Source organism: Erythranthe guttata, chromosome 2 (genome assembly GCF_056151865.1).
Source record: "Erythranthe guttata isolate IM_541 chromosome 2, IM_541, whole genome shotgun sequence".
NCBI lineage: Eukaryota > Viridiplantae > Streptophyta > Magnoliopsida > Lamiales > Phrymaceae > Erythranthe > Erythranthe guttata.
Genome location: NC_142534.1, coordinates 1528217 through 1550408, shown reverse-complemented (window position 1 = coordinate 1550408; position 22192 = coordinate 1528217). Strand labels below are relative to the sequence as shown.

General features: G+C 33.6%; 3 protein-coding genes, 1 long non-coding RNA gene and 1 pseudogene across 14 annotated transcripts; 1 reads left to right on the top strand and 4 right to left on the bottom strand.

Moving 5' to 3' along the window:
- Positions 1-388: 388 nt before the first annotated feature.
- On the bottom strand, positions 389-16373 carry LOC105957570 (uncharacterized). 10 transcript variants are annotated; one of them, XM_088823164.1, is made up of 12 exons: positions 6128-6495; positions 5899-6000; positions 4553-4584; positions 4284-4449; positions 3994-4200; positions 3739-3829; positions 3437-3592; positions 3120-3344; positions 2231-2393; positions 1942-2149; positions 1448-1541; positions 389-1349 (listed from the first exon to the last, which is right to left on the bottom strand). In XM_088823164.1, exons 1-8 carry the CDS (start codon positions 6323-6325, stop codon positions 3325-3327), a joined length of 972 nt encoding a protein of 323 aa, XP_088679290.1. In that variant the 5' UTR covers positions 6326-6495; the 3' UTR covers positions 389-1349; positions 1448-1541; positions 1942-2149; positions 2231-2393; positions 3120-3324. The 10 variants fall into 10 exon arrangements, with proteins under 10 accessions (XP_088679290.1, XP_088679295.1, XP_088679291.1 ...); XM_088823169.1 differs by having other exon boundaries at positions 3199-3344; XM_088823165.1 differs by lacking the exon at positions 6128-6495 and adding an exon at positions 16045-16365 and having other exon boundaries at positions 2231-3344.
- On the bottom strand, positions 389-21605 carry LOC105957358 (B3 domain-containing protein Os01g0234100-like; annotated as a pseudogene). The gene is made up of 5 exons (XR_016033517.1): positions 21388-21605; positions 2231-2393; positions 1942-2149; positions 1448-1541; positions 389-1349 (listed from the first exon to the last, which is right to left on the bottom strand). The product of XR_016033517.1 is annotated as a B3 domain-containing protein Os01g0234100-like (transcript).
- Positions 2434-13158, top strand: LOC148772084 (uncharacterized). Its single transcript, XR_016033525.1, has 2 exons — positions 2434-2465; positions 12390-13158. It is a non-coding gene; the product is annotated as an uncharacterized LOC148772084 (long non-coding RNA).
- LOC148772085 (B3 domain-containing protein Os01g0234100-like) lies at positions 10358-12393 on the bottom strand. The gene is made up of 4 exons (XM_088823146.1): positions 12159-12393; positions 11872-12078; positions 11425-11518; positions 10358-11327 (listed from the first exon to the last, which is right to left on the bottom strand). The coding sequence occupies exons 1-4, from the start codon at positions 12357-12359 to the stop codon at positions 10630-10632; spliced, it is 1200 nt and encodes a 399-aa protein (XP_088679272.1). The 5' UTR covers positions 12360-12393; the 3' UTR covers positions 10358-10629.
- LOC105957569 (B3 domain-containing protein Os01g0234100) lies at positions 18385-21365 on the bottom strand. The gene is made up of 4 exons (XM_088823152.1): positions 20275-21365; positions 19988-20194; positions 19418-19511; positions 18385-19322 (listed from the first exon to the last, which is right to left on the bottom strand). Exons 1-4 carry the CDS (start codon positions 20473-20475, stop codon positions 18625-18627), a joined length of 1200 nt encoding a protein of 399 aa, XP_088679278.1. The 5' UTR covers positions 20476-21365; the 3' UTR covers positions 18385-18624.
- Positions 21606-22192: the final 587 nt, after the last annotated feature.

The following is a 22192-nucleotide window of genomic DNA, read 5'->3' as shown; positions in this document are numbered from 1 at the left end:
TTTTATTTTATTAAATTTTTTAATAATTTATTTAATATCATTTAACAATAATGAATGTTGCAATTAATATTTGAATTAACAGTATCTATACAATTATGGTTAAATATATCATAATAAGTTAATGTGCTTGGATGGTTAGGAGTGGTGAATGTATTAGGAGGTCACAAGTTCTATTCCTAATGGATGCATTTTTCGATTATTTATCAAATAAAACTCGGTCACAATAAATTTAAATTAATTATTTAATTAAAATATAGTAGGGTCTAAATTAGACAATTCAATGTTAATCAATTTTATATTAATTTAATAAAAAAAATAATCGAAGGATAATTTGGTAAAGTACTTCATTTTTTAGAACACAAGCCATGTTATTTTACTAGGGTCCAGATTTAATCTTAGAAAAGTAATGATGATTAATGCATATCTCATATAAATTTAGAACACATATGGTCTCACCCTAGAAAGACCCTAAAAATAAATAAAAAATTACTCTACAGTTCTTCTGTACATTAGCTGTTTTAAATAAACTTCTACCCAAAAAAGTAATAATAATAATAATAATAATAAACCACCACTAAAAAAACACGAGTTATGCTCGTAAATCAAGGTTATCTGTATCCGCTTTTGCATAATGTAACATTCTTTTCTACCATGGAGCTCGAGCAAGCTCACGGAATTCAAACTCGAACTTCTCGTTTTTCCATCTGAGAGTCTCGATTTCGGCCTCTAGACTTCCTATAAGTGCTTCGACATTCAAAGTAGTCTCAAGATTACCGCTCACGTGATCAGCTTGCGCTCTCATTGTCATCTTCGACTCGTTATTCGATTGTGCTTCGCGCAAAATTTCCAGTAATTTATGCAGCCTATTGCGTATAAATCCAACGGCCATTCCTAAATCCTCGAAAGCTTTCAAAGTCTTCTCCCAGCATTCCAAATGATGAAGAGAAGTCGACACGTCAGCAGATCTCACAGCCTCGGATATATTGGTAGTTTCGGAAATCATTACAACGGCTAACTTGGTGCTGAGACCATTTATAAGGTGGTCGTGCAGAAACATTCTTTGACTGCAGCAGAGGTTGTAATATTTTGCTATGATATTTTTAGGCATCTCCGAGTCGAGAATTAGGCCACCCAATTGGATCTTGAAATCCTCAAAACCACTTATATCTTTAAACTGATCGATGCTATTGGCAGAGTGACTGAGTGATGCATGTGAATTTCACTGTCGGGTGTTAATCTTGCCTTTTTTGCTTCGTGATGGCTATCTACTACTTCAAGAGAGTTTAGGTACACCTGCCTTGCTGTTTTCCCAGTACATGCATTTTCTTCCATTTGGTCTTCCATTTTCACTGGTCAAACATTTTTACACTATGTTTCTTGACCAATGTTGCAATTATAGAATTACAAAGGTAAGAAAAAAAAAAAAATGACACGTGAGTTATCTTACCGGCACTAATTGGCTTAATGTTCTGAAAATCATAAGTCTGAAGGCCGATTGCCCCTTCGTTTTCTGTTATTTTGCCTGCTCTCACAATGTATACCTTAAAAAAAGCAAAGATTAAGCTGTCAAAGACCCTAATCGTGTTCTGTAAATTAGGACGAGAATAAGATAAAGTGGTAAAGGCACATGCATTATGAGTTTATGACAAACGCATTAATCCGACACTGGACTTGTCAACTATTACACACAAAAAGGAATTCTAAAAGTTACGTGGTCATGTATATTCAGTTACGAATTGCAACTAATATTATACGAAATGAACCAGAATATAACTTGATTGAATCTAGTACACATTCAGACACCAATAACCCATAACCTTTAACTGTCTAGGTCATAATCCAGCTGTTTCCATCATTTACGATGCTTAATATGCATGAACACCCACATTTAACTAGATAAAGATAAAAATATGCATGCAAAAACGAGGCTTGAAGAGTTACCCTAAACTTGCAAGGCTCGATCAGATGGAATACTAAACGCGTCGCCCTCTAGCAATTTGTGTTCAATGGAGAAACCCCTCCAACCACCACTCAGTCTATTTTTTCGAACAGAGTACTTTGTATTGTATTCTTGATCGTTTTCGTCAACCAATATAATACTTCCATCATGGTTTGGCAAATGTGCATCACAAAATTTCTTTGGTAAACCCTGTCACAAAAGAATAATTCTCCATAGTTTGACGCATTAAATAACGTTTATATGTCTATAGAGAACAAAACTTCAACTTACCAAATAAAATTTTCCAGACAGATGCGATTTAAGCAACTGTTTCAAAAAACTAGGGAACTGTTCAAACGAATTCGCTTGAATCCCTTTTGCTTGGTCCAGGGCAGAGGAATTCACATTCAGACAACCGTCGGGATCAGCGGTTGTGCTAATTGTAATTTCATTACTATAAGACCAGATAAAAACCGATGTAAGAAAACACATATTGATAACAGAAAGCACCACCTGCCTACCTCAGGTGGGAAACTATATTTATAGCCCCTCAATGAATATTACTTATGTCTTTACACTAGTATCATTGATCATTGAAACTTGAAAAGTATATAATTGAGATCGTTATTAGATTATTCCAAGAAAAGAAAAAGAAAAAGGTTAAATAGCACTTACCCCCCTGCAGTTTTTAAATTTGTGCATATGATCCTCTTATATTTTCAATACAGCATTATACCAAGTGAAATACAAGGGGGAGTCATGTGCACAAAGTTCAAATCACAAGAGGAGTCGTGTGCACAAAATTCAAACTAAAAGGGAGAGTCGTGTGCACAAAGTTCAAATTACAGGGGGTCATGTGCACAAAGTTCGCACTACAAGGGGGGTTCATGTGCACAAAATTCAAATTACGGGGGGTCATGTGCACAAAGTTCAAACTACAAGTGGGGATCATGTGCACAGAATTCGAACTACTAGGGAAGTCATGTGCACAAGGCTCGAACCATGAAAGCTAAAAATGAGACAAAAGATGTAACTTCTTAATTTGCATTACAAAAAAAAAACATGTAAAACTTATCATGTAAACCTTTAAACACTACAACTAAGACTCTTACATTTGTTCCTTCAAAATAAACAACTTTACTATGAAAGGAAAAAGAATACCGATTCACTTTCGTTCTACCTTTCGATGTTCAACGCCGGTGTATATTCATATGTCGAAACCCTAAAAAACTTTCAAGATGTAAACTCTAATATATCACCTTTTGCCCCGATTCGTCGAGACTACTTACATCTCTTACCCCCCGCGAAAGAAAAGAAGCTCTTCACATTTTCTCCTACATACACGAAACACCCCACAAGAATGTGTTCCTCTGTTTTTCAGCTCGTTAGTCCGTACTTTCGGAGCCTGCAAACACAATTCCCAAAGTCAATTAAACAATTTTCAGGGATTAAAAGAAAATTCATTAATTCTCGAAATAATTCTAAATCTCCGATAACCTTCAATCACTTCGGAGCTAAAACCATCACTATTACTACTCGAAGACTTTGGTACGTCTCTTTCTTCGACCTTCTCCGAAGGCATAAGCATTTCGAACAGAGCAGGGTCCACGTAATTTCTTCTCCTTCGCTTCCGCTTATCTTTCTTCTCCGAATCTTCATTCAAATAATAATATTATAAAAAAAAATACAGTTTTATACATATAGAAAAGAGAGAAATTTTAATCTTGAAAATGTAAATAATGAAAAATCGGAAAAAAAAATTAAAATAAAAAAATGTGCACAATGAGAAAAAAACCAACCGGAATCATTCCCTTCACAAGAAAAACGCAAATCCATGAGGCAAAGTGCAGCAAATAAGACTTCTATGTCATTTACTCTCACAATGTGCACCTATAACACACAATAAAGTAATTATTATGCTTATAAAAAATACCGAAAGCAATTTAACTACTTGAAAAAATAATAAATTGGTTCAAAATCATTAACGTTATAGATTAAACTGCGATATAAAAAAATTAAAAATTAAAAAATAAAAATAAAAAAAAATGAATAACCTTAAATTTGCAAGGCTCGGTCAAAAGGAAAATGAGTAAATCTCCTTTAAGTAATTTGTGTTTCATAGAGAAAGCCCTCCATCCGGCACTCAATCCATTCCTCCCCAAGAGATACGACGTTGTGTGCTCCCTCCCTAATTCATCCACAAGTACAACCGGCGTATCTTCATTCGGCAGATTAACCGTGCAGAATTTCTTCGGTAGATGCTGCCATAACAACCACTTGCCCATTAATAAAAAAAGTAAAATTAATAAAAAATAAACGAGGATATCATTCAGGTAAAGCATACCAGCCAAAACCCTTGGGAAACATTTGATGGGAGCATACACTTAACGAAGGAGGGAAGGTTATACTCCTTTGCCAAACGAGCTAGCAATTCAGCTGCTCGTTGCATGACGGAGCGCTTAGCTTCTTCGTCCTCGTATATGTCACAATCACGAGTTCGTTTACGCTCACTTCATGTTGCACGTAAATTTCACAGTCACAATTTTTTTCAAATAAATAGATTCTTTTTTTTTCTTTTCTCCGTAAACAAAAAAAAAAAAGAGATTTTTTTACCTTTGTGGTTTCTTGGAGTTATCCGAGCACACCTGTTCGGGAATTTAAGAAGAAAAAAATGTGGGGCGGGTTGGGTGGGGGTGGGGGGGAAGTTTAGTGCAAGTAATTCTTGATTATTTCATTATACTATCATCATTTATCAACTCATCACAAGGGCATGATTTCAAAACAAAATGCACAAGCAACGAAATATATATATATATATATATATATATATATATATATATATATATATATATATATATATATATATATATATATATATATATATATATATATATATATATATATATATATATATGTTTTAGGACTCATTCGTGTTCGTAAAAAACCGGGGGTGCAAGTGGGGGGCGGGGGGTGATTAAGGAGTTCACCAGCTGTGCAAACCAAACTCAATGAGATGATACAAAATGGAAGAAAATGAACATTATGCACTATGTCGATTTCTATTTTACGGCAAATTATCTTTAGATTATTTCAGTCAATTGCACTAAAATTCAGTGAAAAATATATTGCGCAAATAATGCAAGAATGCTAATGAAAATCGTGCCCCATGCGTTGACAAATACGAATTAACCAAATCCAAGAGCATCATAAATTACAATTGAAAAAGTCGGCATCTTTTCAATTTCGAAAACGCTTTTAGGGTTTCAATACGAATTAAGCAAATCCACGACCAACGCCGCATCATAAATTACAATTAAAAAAAAACAGCATCTTTTCAATCTCGACAACGCTTTCAGGGTTTCAATACGAATTAATCAAATCCACGACCAACGCCGCATCATAAATTAAAATTAAAAAGATCCGGCATCTTTTGAATTTCAACAACGCTTTTAGGGTTTCAACACAAATTAATCAAATTCACGACCAACGCCGCATCATAAATTAAAATTAAAAAAAAAATCGGCATCTTTTCAATCTCGATAACGCTTTTAGGGTTTCAACACGAATTAATCAAATCCACGACGAATGCCGCATCATAAATTACAATTAAAAAAATCCGGCATCTTTTTCAATCTCAATAACGCTTTTAGGGTTTCAAGAAATTCCGAATTACGGAAACATTGATTTTTTTATTAAAAAAACCCGCCGCCCTCGACAAAACGAAACGAAACGGCTTTAAATCTAGATCTTATCGCAAATCGAAAGAAACCCACATGAAAAATTGCCCTCTAATGCCAAATCTATTGACAAAAAAACAACTTGTACAACACAATTAAGCACAAAAACTTGACATGCATCAATTCAAACTTGCACATATAACAAAATCAAGAACACTAATGGATCCAAACACCAAAAAAATCACAAAAATAAATAAAAATAATAAATAAATAAATTCTCACTTCTTTGTCAGATTTGAGTCTTTCAGACTTTGCAGAAACACCCATGCTTGTGCTTTCAAATTGCATTTTAGTCCTCTCCTTCCTCTTTCTCTTGTTCCTTTCCTGAACACCAAAAAATAATTATAATAAAAAAAAATCATAAAATGTTTTAGTCAAAGAACCCACACAGACAACAAATAAATTAAAATAAAATAATAAAAGCTAATTAAAAGATTAAAAAAAAAAAAACCTGGGATGAAGAAGTTGTGGGGTCTTCAGGACAAAAATCAGAATCAGAATCAGAAGTACAGTACTGGGTCTCATGTAATTTTCCTTTGAGTTTTTCTTCGTCGTTGGTTTTCATTACAGTACTTGTTCTTCTTGTTTCTTCTATTTCCTTCGCTATCGTTAGCAAAAGTTTTTTACTGACATTACCTTGCGCATACATTATTCTTTTTTTATTAATATGTTGTTTTAGAGAGAGAAAGAAGAGAGAGAGAGAGAGAGAAAGGCAGCTAGATTATTAGTACACAAAAGACAGCCAAACGCGGGGCCGTAGAGAGAGAGAGTTTTACAGAGGAAATATAGCGTTGCTCTAAAAGTTTTTTACTGCGAAATATTATATTATGGGGGTGCCACCCCCCCTATTTAAATAGCATTTTGTCCGAGAAAATAATTTTTTTTTATGTGCCCTCGGGATTCTGTTTTATTGTGAAATGGTACTCGTAGTTTTGTATTATTTCATTTGGAACCGTTTATTTTATGTGACATGGCTCTTTTTGTATAAGTATTTTTCTTTTAGTAATTATAAAGTTTAAATATGATTTTCTGAATTTGCTTGTTACTTTTAGGTTTGTGTTATTGTAATTCATTATTTTGTAAGATCTTTTGTCTTTAATTTTGATAATTGGTTCATATTTTCGTAATTCTTGTGTTACGATATTTGTAGTATTTTTTTGTTAGATATGTTGATATATTTAAAATAAATTCTAGATGGTAGACGATAGTTGGTCTCCAAGGATTATTTTTGGTGAAAGTGGGGGCGAAATGAGAATATGCTAGACTTCGTTACGTATTAGAAAATAGTGGTAATTTGACAGCTCAGGACGCTGCTTTTTCGCGTGCTTTAGGTGCATCGAGATAAACAATTACTTAATGGCGTTAGGTGAGTGACGGAAGGTGAATTAAAGTGAATAGTCCTGAAATAACGTAAGAGCCGTTGACTCGTCGAATGTAATAAATGCGACGATATTATATATTTTTTTGAAATTCAAATTGAAAATGTGGAAATTATATTTTCCCATCTTGCTAACAAATGTTATACATAATATTATTCTTGTAATTTTTTTCTATTATTTTGAAAAATCCATGTGACGTTTGTATCGGTCGATAATGAGAGTCAATATTATAGTTTTTATTTTCATGTATTTAAATAATTCTTGTGTTACGATATTTGTAATTTTTTTTCTCTAGATATGTTGATATACTTAAAATAAAGCCTAGATGGTAGACGAAAGTTGGTCTCCGATGATTATTTTTGGTGAAAGTGGGGGCGAAATGAGAATATGTTAGACTTCGTTACGTATTAGAAAATAGTTATAATTTGATAGCTCAGGACGCTGTTTTTTCGTGTGCTTTAAGTAAATCGAGATAAACAATTATTTAATGGCGTTAGGTGAGTGACGGAAGGTGAATTAAAGTGAATAGTCCTGAAATAACGTGAGAGTCGTTGACTCGTCGAATGTAATAAATGCGACGATATTATATATTTTTTTTTAAATTCAAATTGAAAATGTCGAAACTATATTTTTCCATCTTGCTAACAAAGGTTGTACATAATATTATTCTTGTAAATTTTTTTTCTATTACTTTTGAAAAAATCCGTGTGACGTTTGTATCGGTCGATAATGAAAGTCAATATTATAGTTTTTATTTTCATGTATTTAAATAATTCTTGTGTTACGATATTTGTAATTTTTTTTCTTTAGATATGTTGATATAGTTAAAATAAAGCTTAGATGGTAGACGAAAGTTGGTCTCCGAGGATTATTTTTGGTGAAAGTGGGGCGAAATGAGAATATGTTAGACTTCATTACGTATTAGAAAATAGTTATAACTTATAATTTGACAGCTCAGGACGCTGCTTTTTCGCGTGCTTTAGGTACATCGAGATAAACAATTATTTAATGACGTTAGGTGAGTGACGGAAGGTGAATTAAAGTGAATAGTCCTGAAATAACGTGAGAGCCGTTGACTCGTCGAATGTAATAAATGCGACGATATTATATATTTTTTTGAAATCCAAATTGAAAATGTGGATATTATATTTTTCCATCTTGCTAACAAAGGTTGTACATAATATTATTCTTGTAAAAAAAATTTCCATTACTTTTTAAAAAAAACGTGTACGTTTGTATCGGTCGATAATGAAAGTCAATATTATAGTTTTTATTTTCATGTATTTAAATAATTATTTTCTTCTATCCGCAACCCTAGGGTAACCCAAGGTCATTTTTGTATTCTATTGTTTTTTTTTAAATCATATTAGAATAGGTCATATAATAAAGTTTGAATTTTGATCATTCACATTAAATACAATGGTTGAATCATATACTCGGTCCAATATATATACAGAGTTCATATGTTTATAACATTAAAAATTTGAGTAATTGCAATATTGGTGTTTATATATGCTTCCATTTGATGCTATCTAACAAGTTCTTCACAATAAATTCAATAATACAAATTAAAAATAAGGGTTAATATGTTAAGAGTCCCTCAACATAAATCTAATTTGAAGTGGATGACAACCTCAAATGAAATATATTAACTAAATCCTTAATTCAAAATAAAATTTGACCAATACCCTTTTATTTTTGTTTAACCCGAAAATACCCTTAATATAAATAATAATAAATTAGGTTTTTCTCTCATTAATCACTCTCCCCTCTTCTTTTTTCCCAGCCACCCCACCGCAATCGTGTGTCTCGTCTTTTGAACCGTTTCAATCCTTTCTCTACTTTTCTCATATTTTTGCAAACTAAAGATTTCGGTGCCGTCGAAATTTGAGAACCCAACCAGATCTGCCACGGAGGAGTAGAGAATGCTGAAGAGGGAGATGTGGAGATCTGGGTTTCAACTCTTTCTCGACTCCTCTCATATATTTGCAATCTGAGGATTTTGGTGCCGTCGAAATTTGAGGACCGAATCCAGATCTGCCACGGAGGAGTAGAGAAGGCTGAAGGGGAGATACGAAGATCTGAAAATTTTGAGGTTCTAGGAGACCTCGGCGGTGATGCGGCATAGGGGGTGGGCGTAGAAGGGGGCAACGGAGGTGGCAATGACGGTGGTGGTCGTGTTTACAGAGGTGATTGTTATGGTGGAGACGGTGGTTGAGATTAGATCGATGGTGGAAGGTGGTTGCATTAATCTAGGGTTTATAACGCGTTAGGATTTTTGTTGACGGCTAGGGTTTTGTCGATATGAGTTGGCAGCGGCTGCAAGTTGTTGGCTGCTAGGGTTTGGCGACGGGGTGAGAGCTTGTTTTGCTGCTAGGGTTTGGAATAGTACGCCGTAGTAAACCATAGTACGCTGTAGTATATCATAGTATACTAGTATATCATAGTACACCAGTATATCATAGTACATCATAGTATATCATAGTCTACTACAGTATTAACAGCAGATAAAATTTAAAAAATATAAAAAAATACGTAAATTAAATTAAAAAAATGAAAAACATATTTTTTTTTAACTTTCAATATTATATAGAAAAACAAAATTATTTGTTTTACAAATAGTGTAAGAAATGTTAAAAGATGAAAGGAAAAAAACACGTGTTTGTTGTAAAGAAAAAAATGAAAATATTAGATGCAAACTAAAAAGATGATAAATGCAATTGAATTTTACTTAATATTTCATCAAAAAAAAATGAATTTTACTTAATACAAAATTCGAATTTGTGTATTGAGGGGTATTTTTGTAACGAAATTTATAAAGGATGTGTAGCAAATGTTTAGTTAAGCTTGTCATTTAGTTCTAATAAGTTTTGTCACTAGGGACTTATATCTTAAGCCCCCTAAAAATAAAGATATATCGTTTTGTAGAAAACAATTCACAATTTAATAGCAAAAAATATAGTTTTCATCCCTTAAATTTGCACCGACTTCACATATGGTCCCTCATGTTTCAAAAATTCAACATTTTCGTCATTTCAGTAATTTTAGCGTTAGTACTCATGGAATCAAGGTTGTGCATCACCTCCTTAACTGACGGACTAACGGTAAATTGACAGAAATTACAAAAAATGATAAATTATTGAAACATGAGAGACCAAATATGTTTTTTGTGGACATGGGGGACCAAATATGAAATTGGTGCAAATTTGAGGGATGAAAACAGTAATTTCCCCCAATTTAATGACACCACACACTTGGCCTTTTCAAATACATCATGATTCAGGCCAACTTAAGACAACCTCTGAAGTTCAATTTCCTACATTACATATAAATAAACATATAACATCAATACATTATTTTCGACAAGTTATATATATTAAAAATAAATAAAAAATTACTCTACAGTTCTTCTGTACATTAGCTGTTTTAAATAAACTTCTACCCAAAAAAGTAATAATAATAATAATAATAATAATAATAACAATAATAATAATAATAAACCACTAAAAAACGCGAGTTATGCTCGTAAATCAAGGTTATCTGTATCCGCTTTTGCATAATGTAACATTCTTTTCTACCACGGAGCTCGAGCAAGCTCACGGAATTCAAATCCGAGCTTCTCGTTTTTCCATCTGAGAGACTCGATTTCGGCCTCTAGACTTCCTATAAGTGCTTCGACATTCAAAGAAGAAGTCTCAAGATTACCGCTCACATGATCAGCTTGCGTTTTCACTGTCATCTTCGACTCGTTATTCGATTGTGCTTCGCGCGAAATTTCCAGTAATTTATGCAGCCTATTGCGTATAAATCCAACGGCCATTCCTAAATCCTCGAAAGCTTTCAAAGTCTTTTCCCAGCATTCCAAATGATGAAGAGAAGTCGACACGTCAGCAGATCTCACAGCCTCGGATATATTGGTAGTTTCGGAAATCATTACAACGGCTAACTTTGTGCTGAGGCCATTTATAAGGTGGTCGTGCAGAAACATTCTTTGACTGCAGCAGAGGTTGTAATATTTTGCTCTGATATTTTTAGGTATCTCCGAGTCGAGAATTAGGCCACCCGATTGGATCTTGAAATTCTCAAAACCACTTATATCTTTAAATTGATCGATGCTATTGGCAGAGTGATGCATGTGAATTTCACTGTCGGGTGTTAATCTTGCCTTTTTTGTTTCGTGATGGCTATCTACTACTTCAAGAGAGTTTAGGTACACCTGCCTTGCTGTTTTTCCAGTACATGCATTTTCTTCCATTTGGTCTTCCATTTTCACTGGTCAAACGTTTTTACACTATGTTTCTTGAACAATGTTGCAATTATAGAATTACAAAGGTAAGAAAAAAATATAATGACACGTGAGCTATCTTACCGGCACTAATTGGCTTAATGTTCTGAAAATCATAAGTCTGAAGGCCGATTGCCCCTTCGTTTTCTGTTATTTTGCCTGCTCTCACAATGTATACCTTAAAAAAAGCAAAGATTAAGCTGTCAAAGACACTAATCATGTTCTGTATATAAGGGCGAGAATAAAGATAAAGTGGTAAAGGCACATGCATTATGAGTTTATGACAAACGCATTAATCCGACACACAAAAAGGAATTCTAAAAGTTACGTGGTCATGTATATTCATTCAGTTACGCATTGCAACTAATATTATACAAAATGAACCAGAATATAACTTGATTGTATCTAGTACACATTCAGACACCAATAACCCATAACCTTTAACTGTCTAGGTCATAATCCAGCTGTTTCCATTATTTACGATGTTTAATATGCATGAACACCCACATTTAACGAGGCTTGAAGAGTTACCCTAAACTTGCAAGGCTCAATCAGATGGAATACCAACGCGTCGCCCTCTAGCAATTTGTGTTCAATGGAGAAACCCCTCCAACCACCACTCAGTCTATTTTTTCGAACAGAGTACTTTGTATTGTATTCTTGATCGTTTTCGTCAACCAATATATTACTTCCATCATGGCTTGGCAAATGTGCATCACAAAATTTCTTTGGTAAACCCTGTCACAAAAGAATAATTCTCCATAGTTTGACGCATAAATAACGTTTATATATTTATAGAGGACAAAACTTCGACTTACCAAATAAAATTTTCCAGACAGATGCGATTTAAGCAACTGTTTCAAATAACTAGGGAACTGTTCAAACGAATTCGCTTGAATCCCTTTTGCTTGGTCCAGGGCAGAGGAATTCACATTCAGACAACTGTCGGGATCAGCGGTTGTGCTGATTGTAATTTCATTACTATAAGACCAGATAAAAACCGATGTAAGAAAACACATATTGATAACAGAAAGCACCTCCTACCTCAGGTGGGAAACTATATTTATAGCCCCTCAACGAATAAATTTTCTATTATGTTCTGGCCTACTTATGTCTTTACACTAGTATCATTGATCATTGAAACTTGAAAAGTATATAATTGAGATCGTTATTAGATTATTCCAAGAAAAGAAAAAGAAAAAGGTTAAATAGCACTTACCCCCCTGCAGTTTTTAACTTTGTGCATATGATCCTCTTATATTTTCAATACAGCATTATACCAAGTGAAATACAAGGGGGAGTCATGTGCACAAAGTTCAAATCACAAGAGGAGTCGTGTGCACAAAATTCAAACTAAAAGGGAGAGTCGTGTGCACAAAGTTCAAATTACAGGGGGTCATGTGCACAAAGTTCGTACTACAAGGAGGGTTCATGTGCACAAAATTCAAATTACGGGGGGTCATGTGCACAAAGTTCAAACTACAAGTGGGGATCATGTGCACAAGGCTCGAACCATGAAAGCTAAAAATGAGACAAAAGATGTAACTTCTTAATTTGCATTACAAAAAAAAAAAAACATGTAAAACTTATCATGTAAACCTTTAAACACTACAACTAAGACTCTTACATTTGTTCCTTCAAATTAAACAACTTTACTATGAAAGGAAAAAGAATACCGATTCACTTTCGTTCTACCTTTCGATGTTCAATGCCGGTGTATATTCATATGTCGAAACCCTAAAAAACTTTCAAGATGTAAACTCTAATATCACCTTTTGCCCCGATTCGTCGAGACTATTTACATCGCTTACCCGCGCGCGAAAGAAAAGAAGCTCTTCACATTTTCTCCTACATACACGAAACAACCCCCACAAGAATGTGTTCCTCTGTTTTCAGCTCGTTAGGACGTACTTTCGGAGCCTGCAAACACAACTTCCCAAAGTCAATTAAACAATTTTCAGGGATTAAAAGAAAATTCATTTAATTCTCGAAATAATTCTAAATGTCCGATAACCTTCAATCACTTCGGAGCTAAAACCATCACTATTACTACTCGAAGACTTTGGTACATTTCTTTCTTCGACCTTCTCCGAAGGCATAAGCATTTCGAACAGAGCAGGGTCCACGTAATTTCTTCTCCTACGCTTCCGCTTATCTTTCTTCTCCGAATCTTCATTCAAATAATAATATTATAAAAAAAAATACAATTTTATACATATAGAAAAGATAGAATTTTAATCTTGAAAATGTAAATAATGAAAAATCGGAAGGAAAAAAAAATTAAAATTAAAAAATGTGCACAATGAGAAAAAAACCAACCAGAATCATTCCCTTCACAAGAAAAACGCAAATCCATGAGGCAAAGTGCAGCAAATAAGACTTCTATGTCATTTACTCTCACAATGTGCACCTACAACGCATAATAATAGTAATAATAATGCTCATCAAAATACCGAAAGCAATTTAACTACTTGAAAAAATAATAAATTGTTTCAAAATCATTAATGTTATAGATTAAACTGCGATATAAAAAAATTAAAAAAAATTAAAAAAAAAAATGAATAACCTTAAATTTGCAAGGCTCGGTCAAAAGGAAAATGAGTAAATCTCCTTTAAGTAATTTGTGTTTCATAGAGAAAGCCCTCCATCCGGCACTCAATCCATTCCTCCCCAAGAGATACGACGTTGTGTGCTCCCTCCCTAATTCATCCACAAGTACAACTGGCGTATCTTCATTCGGCAAATTAACCGTGCAGAATTTCTTCGGTAAATGCTGCCATAACAACCACTTGCCCATTAATAACAAAAAAAAATAAAAAAAATAAAAAATAAAAAAAATAAAAAAAGCGAGGATATCATTCGGTTAAAACGTACCAGCCAAAACCCTTGGGAAACATTTGATGGGAGCATACACTTAACGAAGGAGGGAAGGTTATACTCCTTTTCCAAACGAGCTAGCAATTCAGCTGCTCGTTGCATGACGGAGCGCTTAGCTTCTTCGTCCTCGTATATGTCACAATCACGAGTTCGTTTACGCTCACTTCTTGTTGCACGTAAATTAAACAGTCACAATTTTTTTCAAATAAATAGATTCTTTTTTTTTTCTTTTCTCCGTAAACGAAAAAACAGAAAGAGAGATTTTTTTACCTTTGTGGTTTCTTGGAGTTATCCGAGCACACCTGTTCGGGAATTTAAGAAGAAAAAAATGTGGGGTGGGGTGGGGGTGAAGGTGAGGGGGGAGTTTAGTGCAAGTAATTCTTGATTATTTCATTATACTATCATCATTTATCAACTCATCACAAGGGCATGATTTCAAAACAAAATGCACAAGCAACGAAATATATATATATATATATATATATATATATATATATATATATATATATATATATATATATATATATATATATATATATATATATATATATATATATATATATATATGTTTTAGGACTCATTCGTGTTTGTAAAAAACCGGGGGTGCAAGTGGGGGGCGGGGGGTGGGGGTGGGGGGTGATTAAGGAGTTCACCAGCTGTGCAAACCAAACTCATTGAGATGATACGAAATGGAAGAAAATGAACATTATGCACTATGTCAATTTCTATTTTACGGCAAATTATCTTTAGATTATTTCAGTCAATTGCACTAAAATTCAGTGAAAAATATATTGCGCAAATAATGCAAGAATGCGAATGAAAATCGTGCCCCATGCGTTGACAAATACGAATTAACCAAATCCACGAGCATCATAAATTACAACTGAAAAAGTCGGCATCTTTTCAATTTCGAAAACGCTTTTAGGGTTTCAATACGAATTAAGCAAATCCACGACCAACGCCGCATCATAAATTACAATTAAAAAAAAAACAGCATCTTTTCAATCTCGACAACGCTTTTAGGGTTTCAATACGAATTAATCAAATCCACGACCAACGCCGCATCATAAATTAAAATTAAAAAGATCCGGCATCTTTTGAATTTCGACAACGCTTTTAGGGTTTCAACACAAATTAATCAAATTCACGACCAATGCCGCATCATAAATTAAAATTAAAAAAAAAACGGCATCTTTTCAATCTCGATAACGCTTTTAGGGTTTCAACACGAATTAATCAAATCCACGACCAATGCCGCATCATAAATCACAATTAAAAAAATCCGGCATCTTTTTCAATCTCGATAACGCTTTTAGGGTTTCAAGAAATTCCGAATTACGGCAACATTGAATTTTTAATAAAAAGAAACCCGCCGCCCTCGACAAAACGAAACGAAACGGCGTTAAATCTAGATCTTATCGAAAATCGAAAGAAACCCACATGAAAAATTGCCCTCTAATGGCAAATCTATTGACAAAAAAACAACTTGTACAACACAATTAAGCACAAAAACTTGACATGCATCAATTCAAACTTGCACATATAACAAAATCAAGAACACTAATGGATCCAAACACCAAAAAAAATCACAAAAATAAATAAATAAAAAATTCTCACTTCTTTGTCAGATTTGAGTCTCTTAGACTTTGCAGAAACACCCATGTTTATGCTTTCTAATTGCATTTTAGTCCTCTTCCTCTTCTTCCTTTCCTGAACACCAAAAAAAACAAAAAAAAAAACATATGTTTTAGTCAAAGAACCCACGCAGACAACAAATAATAAAAATAAAATAAAATAATAAAAGCTAATTAAAAGATTAAAAAAAACCTGGGATGAAGAAGTTGTGGGGTCGTCAGGACAAAAATCAGAATCAGAATCAGAAGTACAGTACTGGGTCTCATGTAATTTTCCTTTGAGTTTTTCTTCGTCGTTGGTTTTCATTACAGTACTTGTTCTCCTTGTTTCTTCTATTTCCTTCGCTATCGTTAACAGAAGTTTTTTACTGACATTACCTTGCGCATACATTTTTCTTTTTTTATTAATATGTGGTTTTAGAGAGAGAAAGAAGAGAGAGAGAAAAGGCAGCTAGATTATTAGTAGACAAAAGACAGCCAAACGCTGGGCCGTAGAGAGAGAGTTTTACTGCGAAATATTATTATATTATGGGGGTGCCACCCTCTATTTAAATACAATTATGTCCCATAATTTTTTTTTATGTGCCCTTGGGATTCTTTTTTATTGTGAAATGGTACTCGTAGTTTTGTATTATTTCATTTGAGACCCTTTATTTTATGTGACATGGCTCTTTTTGTATAAGTATTTTTTTTTTAGTAATTATAAAGTTTAAATATGGTTTTCTGATTTTGCTTGTTACTTTTAGGTTTGTGTTATTGTAATTCATTATTTTGTAAGATCTTTTGTCTTTAATTTTGATAATTGGTTCGTATTTTCGTAATTCTTGTGTTACGATATTTGTAATATTTTTTTGTTAGATATGTTGATATATTTAAAATAAAGCCTAGATGGTAGACGATAGTTGGTCTCCAAGGATTATTTTTGGTGAAAGTGGGGGCGAAATGAGAATATGCTAGACTTCGTTACGTATTAGAAAATAGTGGTAATTTGACAGCTCAGGACGCTGCTTTTTCGCGTGCTTTAGGTGCATCGAGATAAACAATTATTTAATGGCGTTAGGTGAGTGACGGAAGGTGAATTAAAGTGAATAGTCCTCAAATAACGTGAGAGCCGTTGACTCGTCGAATATAATAAATGCGACGATATTATATATTTTTTTGAAATTCAAATTGAAAATGTGGAAATTATATTTTCCCATCTTGCTAACAAATGTTGTACATAATATTATTCTTGTAATTTTTTTCTATTACTTTTGAAAAAGTCCATGTGACGTTTGTATCGGTCGTAATGAAAGTCAATATTATAGTTTTTATTTTCATGTATTTAAATAATTCTAGTGTTATGATATTTGTAACTTTTTTTCTCTAGATATGTTGATATACTTAAAATAAAGTCTAGATGGTAGACGAAAGTTGGTCTCCGAGGATTATTTTTGGTGAAAGTGGGGGCGAAATGAGAATATGTTAGACTTCGTTAAGTATTACAAAATAGTTATAATTTGACAGCTCAGTACGCTGTTTTTTCGTGTGCTTTAGATACATCGAGATAAACAATTATTTAATGGCGTTAGGTGAGTGACGGAAGGTGAATTAAAGTTAATGAAATTGAAATAACGTGAGAGCCGTTGACTCATCGATTGTAATAAATGAGACGATATTATATATTTTTTTGAAATTCAAATTGAAAATGTGGAAACTATATTTTCCCATCTAGCAAACAAATGCTGTACATAATATTATTCTTGTAATTTTTTTTCTATTACTTTTGAAAAAATCGTGTGACATTTGTATCGGTCGATTATGGAAGTTAATATTATAGTTTTTATTTTCATGTATTTAAATTTTAAATAATTATTTTCTTCCATCGGCAACCCTAGGGTAACCGAAGGTCATTTTTGTAATTATTTTTTCTATTATTTTTGGAAAATCATATTAGAATAGGTCATATAATCAACTTTGAATTTTGATCATCCACATTAAATACAATGGTTGAATAATATACTCCGTCCAATATATATACAGAGTTCATATGTATATAACATTAAAGAATTGAGTAATTGCAATATTGGTGTCATATATACTTCCATTTGATGCTATATAACAAGTTATTCACAAGAAATTCAATCATGAAAATTAAAAATAAAGATATATCATTTTGTAGAAAACAATTCACAATTTAATAACGAAAACTATAGTTTTCACCCCTCAAATTTGCACCGACTTCACATTTGATCCCTTATGTTTAAAAAATTTAACATTGTCGTCATTTCAGTCAATTTACCGGTAGTACTCATGGAATCAAGCATGTGCCCATCGTCTCCTTAACTGACGGACCAACGGTAAGTTGACGGAAATTACAAAAAACTGATAAATTATTGAAACATGAGGGACCAAATGTTTTTTTTGTGGACATGGGACCAAATGTGAAATTGGTGCAAATTTGAGGGGTGAAAACTGTAATTTTCCCCAATTTAATAACTACACACACTTGGCCTTTTCAAACACATGATTCAGGCCAACTCAAGACAACCTCTGAAGTTCAATTTCCTAGATGACATATAAATAAACATATAACATCAATACATTATTTTCGACAAGTTATATATATTAAAAAAAATTACTCTACGGTTCTTCTGTACATTAGCTGTTTTAAATAAACTTCTACCCAAAAAAGTAAAAATAATAATAATAATAAACCACCACTAAAAAACGCGAGTTATGCTCGTAAATCACGGTTATCTGTATCCGCGGTTGCATAATGTAACATTCTTTTCTACCATGGAGCTCGAGCAAGCTCACGGAATTCAAACCCGAGCTTCTCGTTTTTCCATCTGAGAGACTCGATTTCGGCCTCTAGACTTCCTATAAGTGCTTCGACATTCAAAGAAGTCGTCTCAAGATTACCGCTCACATGATCAGCTTGCGCTCTCACTGTCAACTTCGACTCGTTATTCGATTGTGCTTCGCGCGAAATTTCCAGTAATTTATGCAGCCTATTGCGTAAAAATCCAACGGCCATTCCTAAATCCTCGAAAGCCTTCAAAGTCTTCTCCCAGCATTCCAAATGATGAAGAGAAGTCGACACGTCAGCAGATCTCACAGCCTCGGATATATTGGTAGTTTCGGAAATCATTACAACGGCTAACTTTGTGCTGAGGCCATTTATAAGGTGGTCGTGCAGAAACATTCTTTGACTGCAGCAGAGGTTGTAATATTTTGCTCTGATAGTTTTAGGTATCTCCGAGTCGAGAATTAGGCCACCCGATTGGATCTTGAAATCCTCAAAACCACTTATATCTTTAAATTGACCGTTGCTATTGGCAGAGTGGTGCATGTGAATTTCACTGTCGGGTGTTAATCTTGCCTTTTTTGTTTCGTGATGGCTATCTACTACTTCAAGAGAGTTTAGGTACACCTGCCTTGCTGTTTTTCCAGTACAGGCATTTTCTTCCATTTGATCTTCCATTTTCACTGGTCAAACGTTTTTACACCATGTTTCTTGAACAATGTTGCGAACATAGAATTAAAAAGGTAAGAAAAAAATAATGACACGTGAGCTATCTTACCGGCACTAATTGGCTTAATGTTCTGAAAATCATAAGTCTGAAGGCCGATTGCCCCTTCGTTTTCTGTTATTTTGCCTGCTCTCACAATGTATACCTTAAGAAAGCAAAGATCAAGATGTAGTTATCAAACGTTACAAATCCCTAATCATGTTCAATATATAAGGACAAGAATAAAGATAAAAGTGGTAAAGGCACATGCATTATGAGTTTACGAGAAATGCATTAATCCGACACTGGACTTGTCAACTATTACATGGTCATGTATATTAAGTTACGCATTGCAACTAAATATTATACAAAATGAACCAGAATATAACTTGATTGAATCTAGTACACATTCAGACACCAATAACCCATAACCGTTAACTGTCTAGGTCATAATCCAGCTGTTTTCCATTATTTACGATGCTTAACATGCATGAACGTTACTTCAATCAACAATGTTCATCGGAATGTAAAATCACTCAACATATCCACACCATTGAACTGCCTCTTCCGTTTAAATCAACAACCACATTTAACTAGATAAAGATCAAAATATGCATGTAAATACGAGGCTTGAAGAGTTACCCTAAACTTGCAAGGCTCAATCAGATGGAATACTAAGGCGTCTCCCTCTAGCAATTTGTGTTCAATGGAGAAACCCCTCCAACCACCACTCAGTCTATTCTTTCGAACAGAGTACTTTGTATTGTATTCTTGATCGTTTTCGTCAACCAATATAATACTTCCATCATGGCTTGGCAAATGTGCATCACAAAATTTCTTTGGTAAACCCTGTTACAAAAGAATAATTCTCCATAGTTTGACGCATAAATATCGTTTATATATTAATAGAGGACAAAACTTCAACTTACCAAATAAAATTTTCCAGACAGATGCGATTTAAGCAACTGTTTCAAAAAACTAGGGAACTGTTCAAACGAATTTGCTTGAATCCCTTTTGCTTGGTCCAGGGCAGAGGAATTCACGTTCAGACAACCGTCAGGATCAGCGGTTGTGCTAATTGTAATTTCATTACTATAAGACCAGATAGAAACAGATGTAAGAAAACACATATTGATAACAGAAAGCACCTCCTACCTTACGTGGGAAACTATATTTCTAGCCCCTCAACGAATACATTTCCTATTATGTTTCGGCCTACTTATGTCTTTACACTAGTAACTCACTGTTTAATGATTGATCCCCACTGCAGCAGCATAGAGATTATATGGATTCAAAGCATTGAATAAACAGAGTACAAAGAAAATGCCAAGATGAAAATGGAAATCATACAACCAAGAAGCGCATTATTGAATTTAATTAATTAAATGATTAATCAAGGGTAGGCTTCATCATAATAAAAAAAACTTTTTTATTTGGAGTACCGAATATGCAAAACGACTACCTTAAGACTGCAAGCGACCTACAAATACTTGTCCATGTGTCTAATAAGTCGGACATAATTTCAGTTCATGTGGATGAAGTAGAAGAATTTCTAAAACCTTCTTAATCATGAATCAAGCAATACCAAGTTAGAACGCGTTTTCAAGGAATTCATATCTCATCGTAATTCATACCTCACAAGAGCAAGTCGAAATTAAATGTTTCCACAACCTCTTTACGAAAAATCAATTCAAGATGGTCCGAACAGCATAGTGTAACCATTTTCACACACAGTAATCGGCTAAATACGAAATCGAATGAAGTCTAATTCTCTCTCCAGAAAATAATAAATAAATAAATTAGATAACTAAGCGATATTGTAAGATCAAACACCATTACTATTTCAATGCCACAAACAGAGAAGAGAACACGCGTATTTCTACTTTACACTACAAATCCACCATCCAATGCTTAAAATTTCAACAAAATGCTACAGACAAAAATTGCAACCAACTGTAATTCGAAACGAAATCGAATTTTATCTGCATTGAATTCCAATTGAAAACAATTTTTTTTTCTTTCTAGTACAGAGATGATTAAACCTGGGGAGAAGAAGAACCATGACTTCGTTCATAATCGCAGATTGTTTCTCTCTCTCTCTTTCTCCAATCTTCCACCGCGAGAGAGAAGCTCGATCATCAGCGTGCTGAGAGTTTTTGGTATTATCGAGGGCTTCGTGACGGCGTCGTATAGCGGTTCCTTGTGGGAAGTAACTACTGTGCACCAACTGGCTAACCGCTACTGGGCACTCTTACTAATCTGCTCCTTTATGGGTTTTTGTTTTAATGGGTCGGATCTTATTTATGCTTATTGGGCTGAAATATTGGGTTTTGAGTCCAATATATCTATTGAATTTTTTTAATTTTTTATTTTTTGTAGAAAGTGGTGATTGTAAGTAAAAGTAATATAATTTTATTAGTGTCTTGCAAATATTTTGAAAATTTTAATTTAAAAAAAAAAATTAGAAGTTGTAATGTACTAATATTTGTGGCAAAAATCAATTTTAGTTTTTTCAAATACCTTATATATCTATCCTAATAAAATAGATATTATATGAAACGATGAATGATACAAATGCTTGATTGATTTTGTGGTTGAATAACGGGCTTCACTAAGCAGTTTTATGTTTGATTTAGTTGACCAGTGTTCAATTAAATGGCTAGAAGTTATTGTGAAACAAAAATGAATATGTTGATATTGTTGAGTCGAGTTTTTTTCCCGTATGCAACAAATGCAATGTTCGTCGCATTATTTGAGCGGAATATCAATGGGTCGGGCAGCTCAAGCAAGCAAAATGATATGGTAAGTGCAAATTTGATCTAATTCATTGAGTTAGCGAGACAAGTT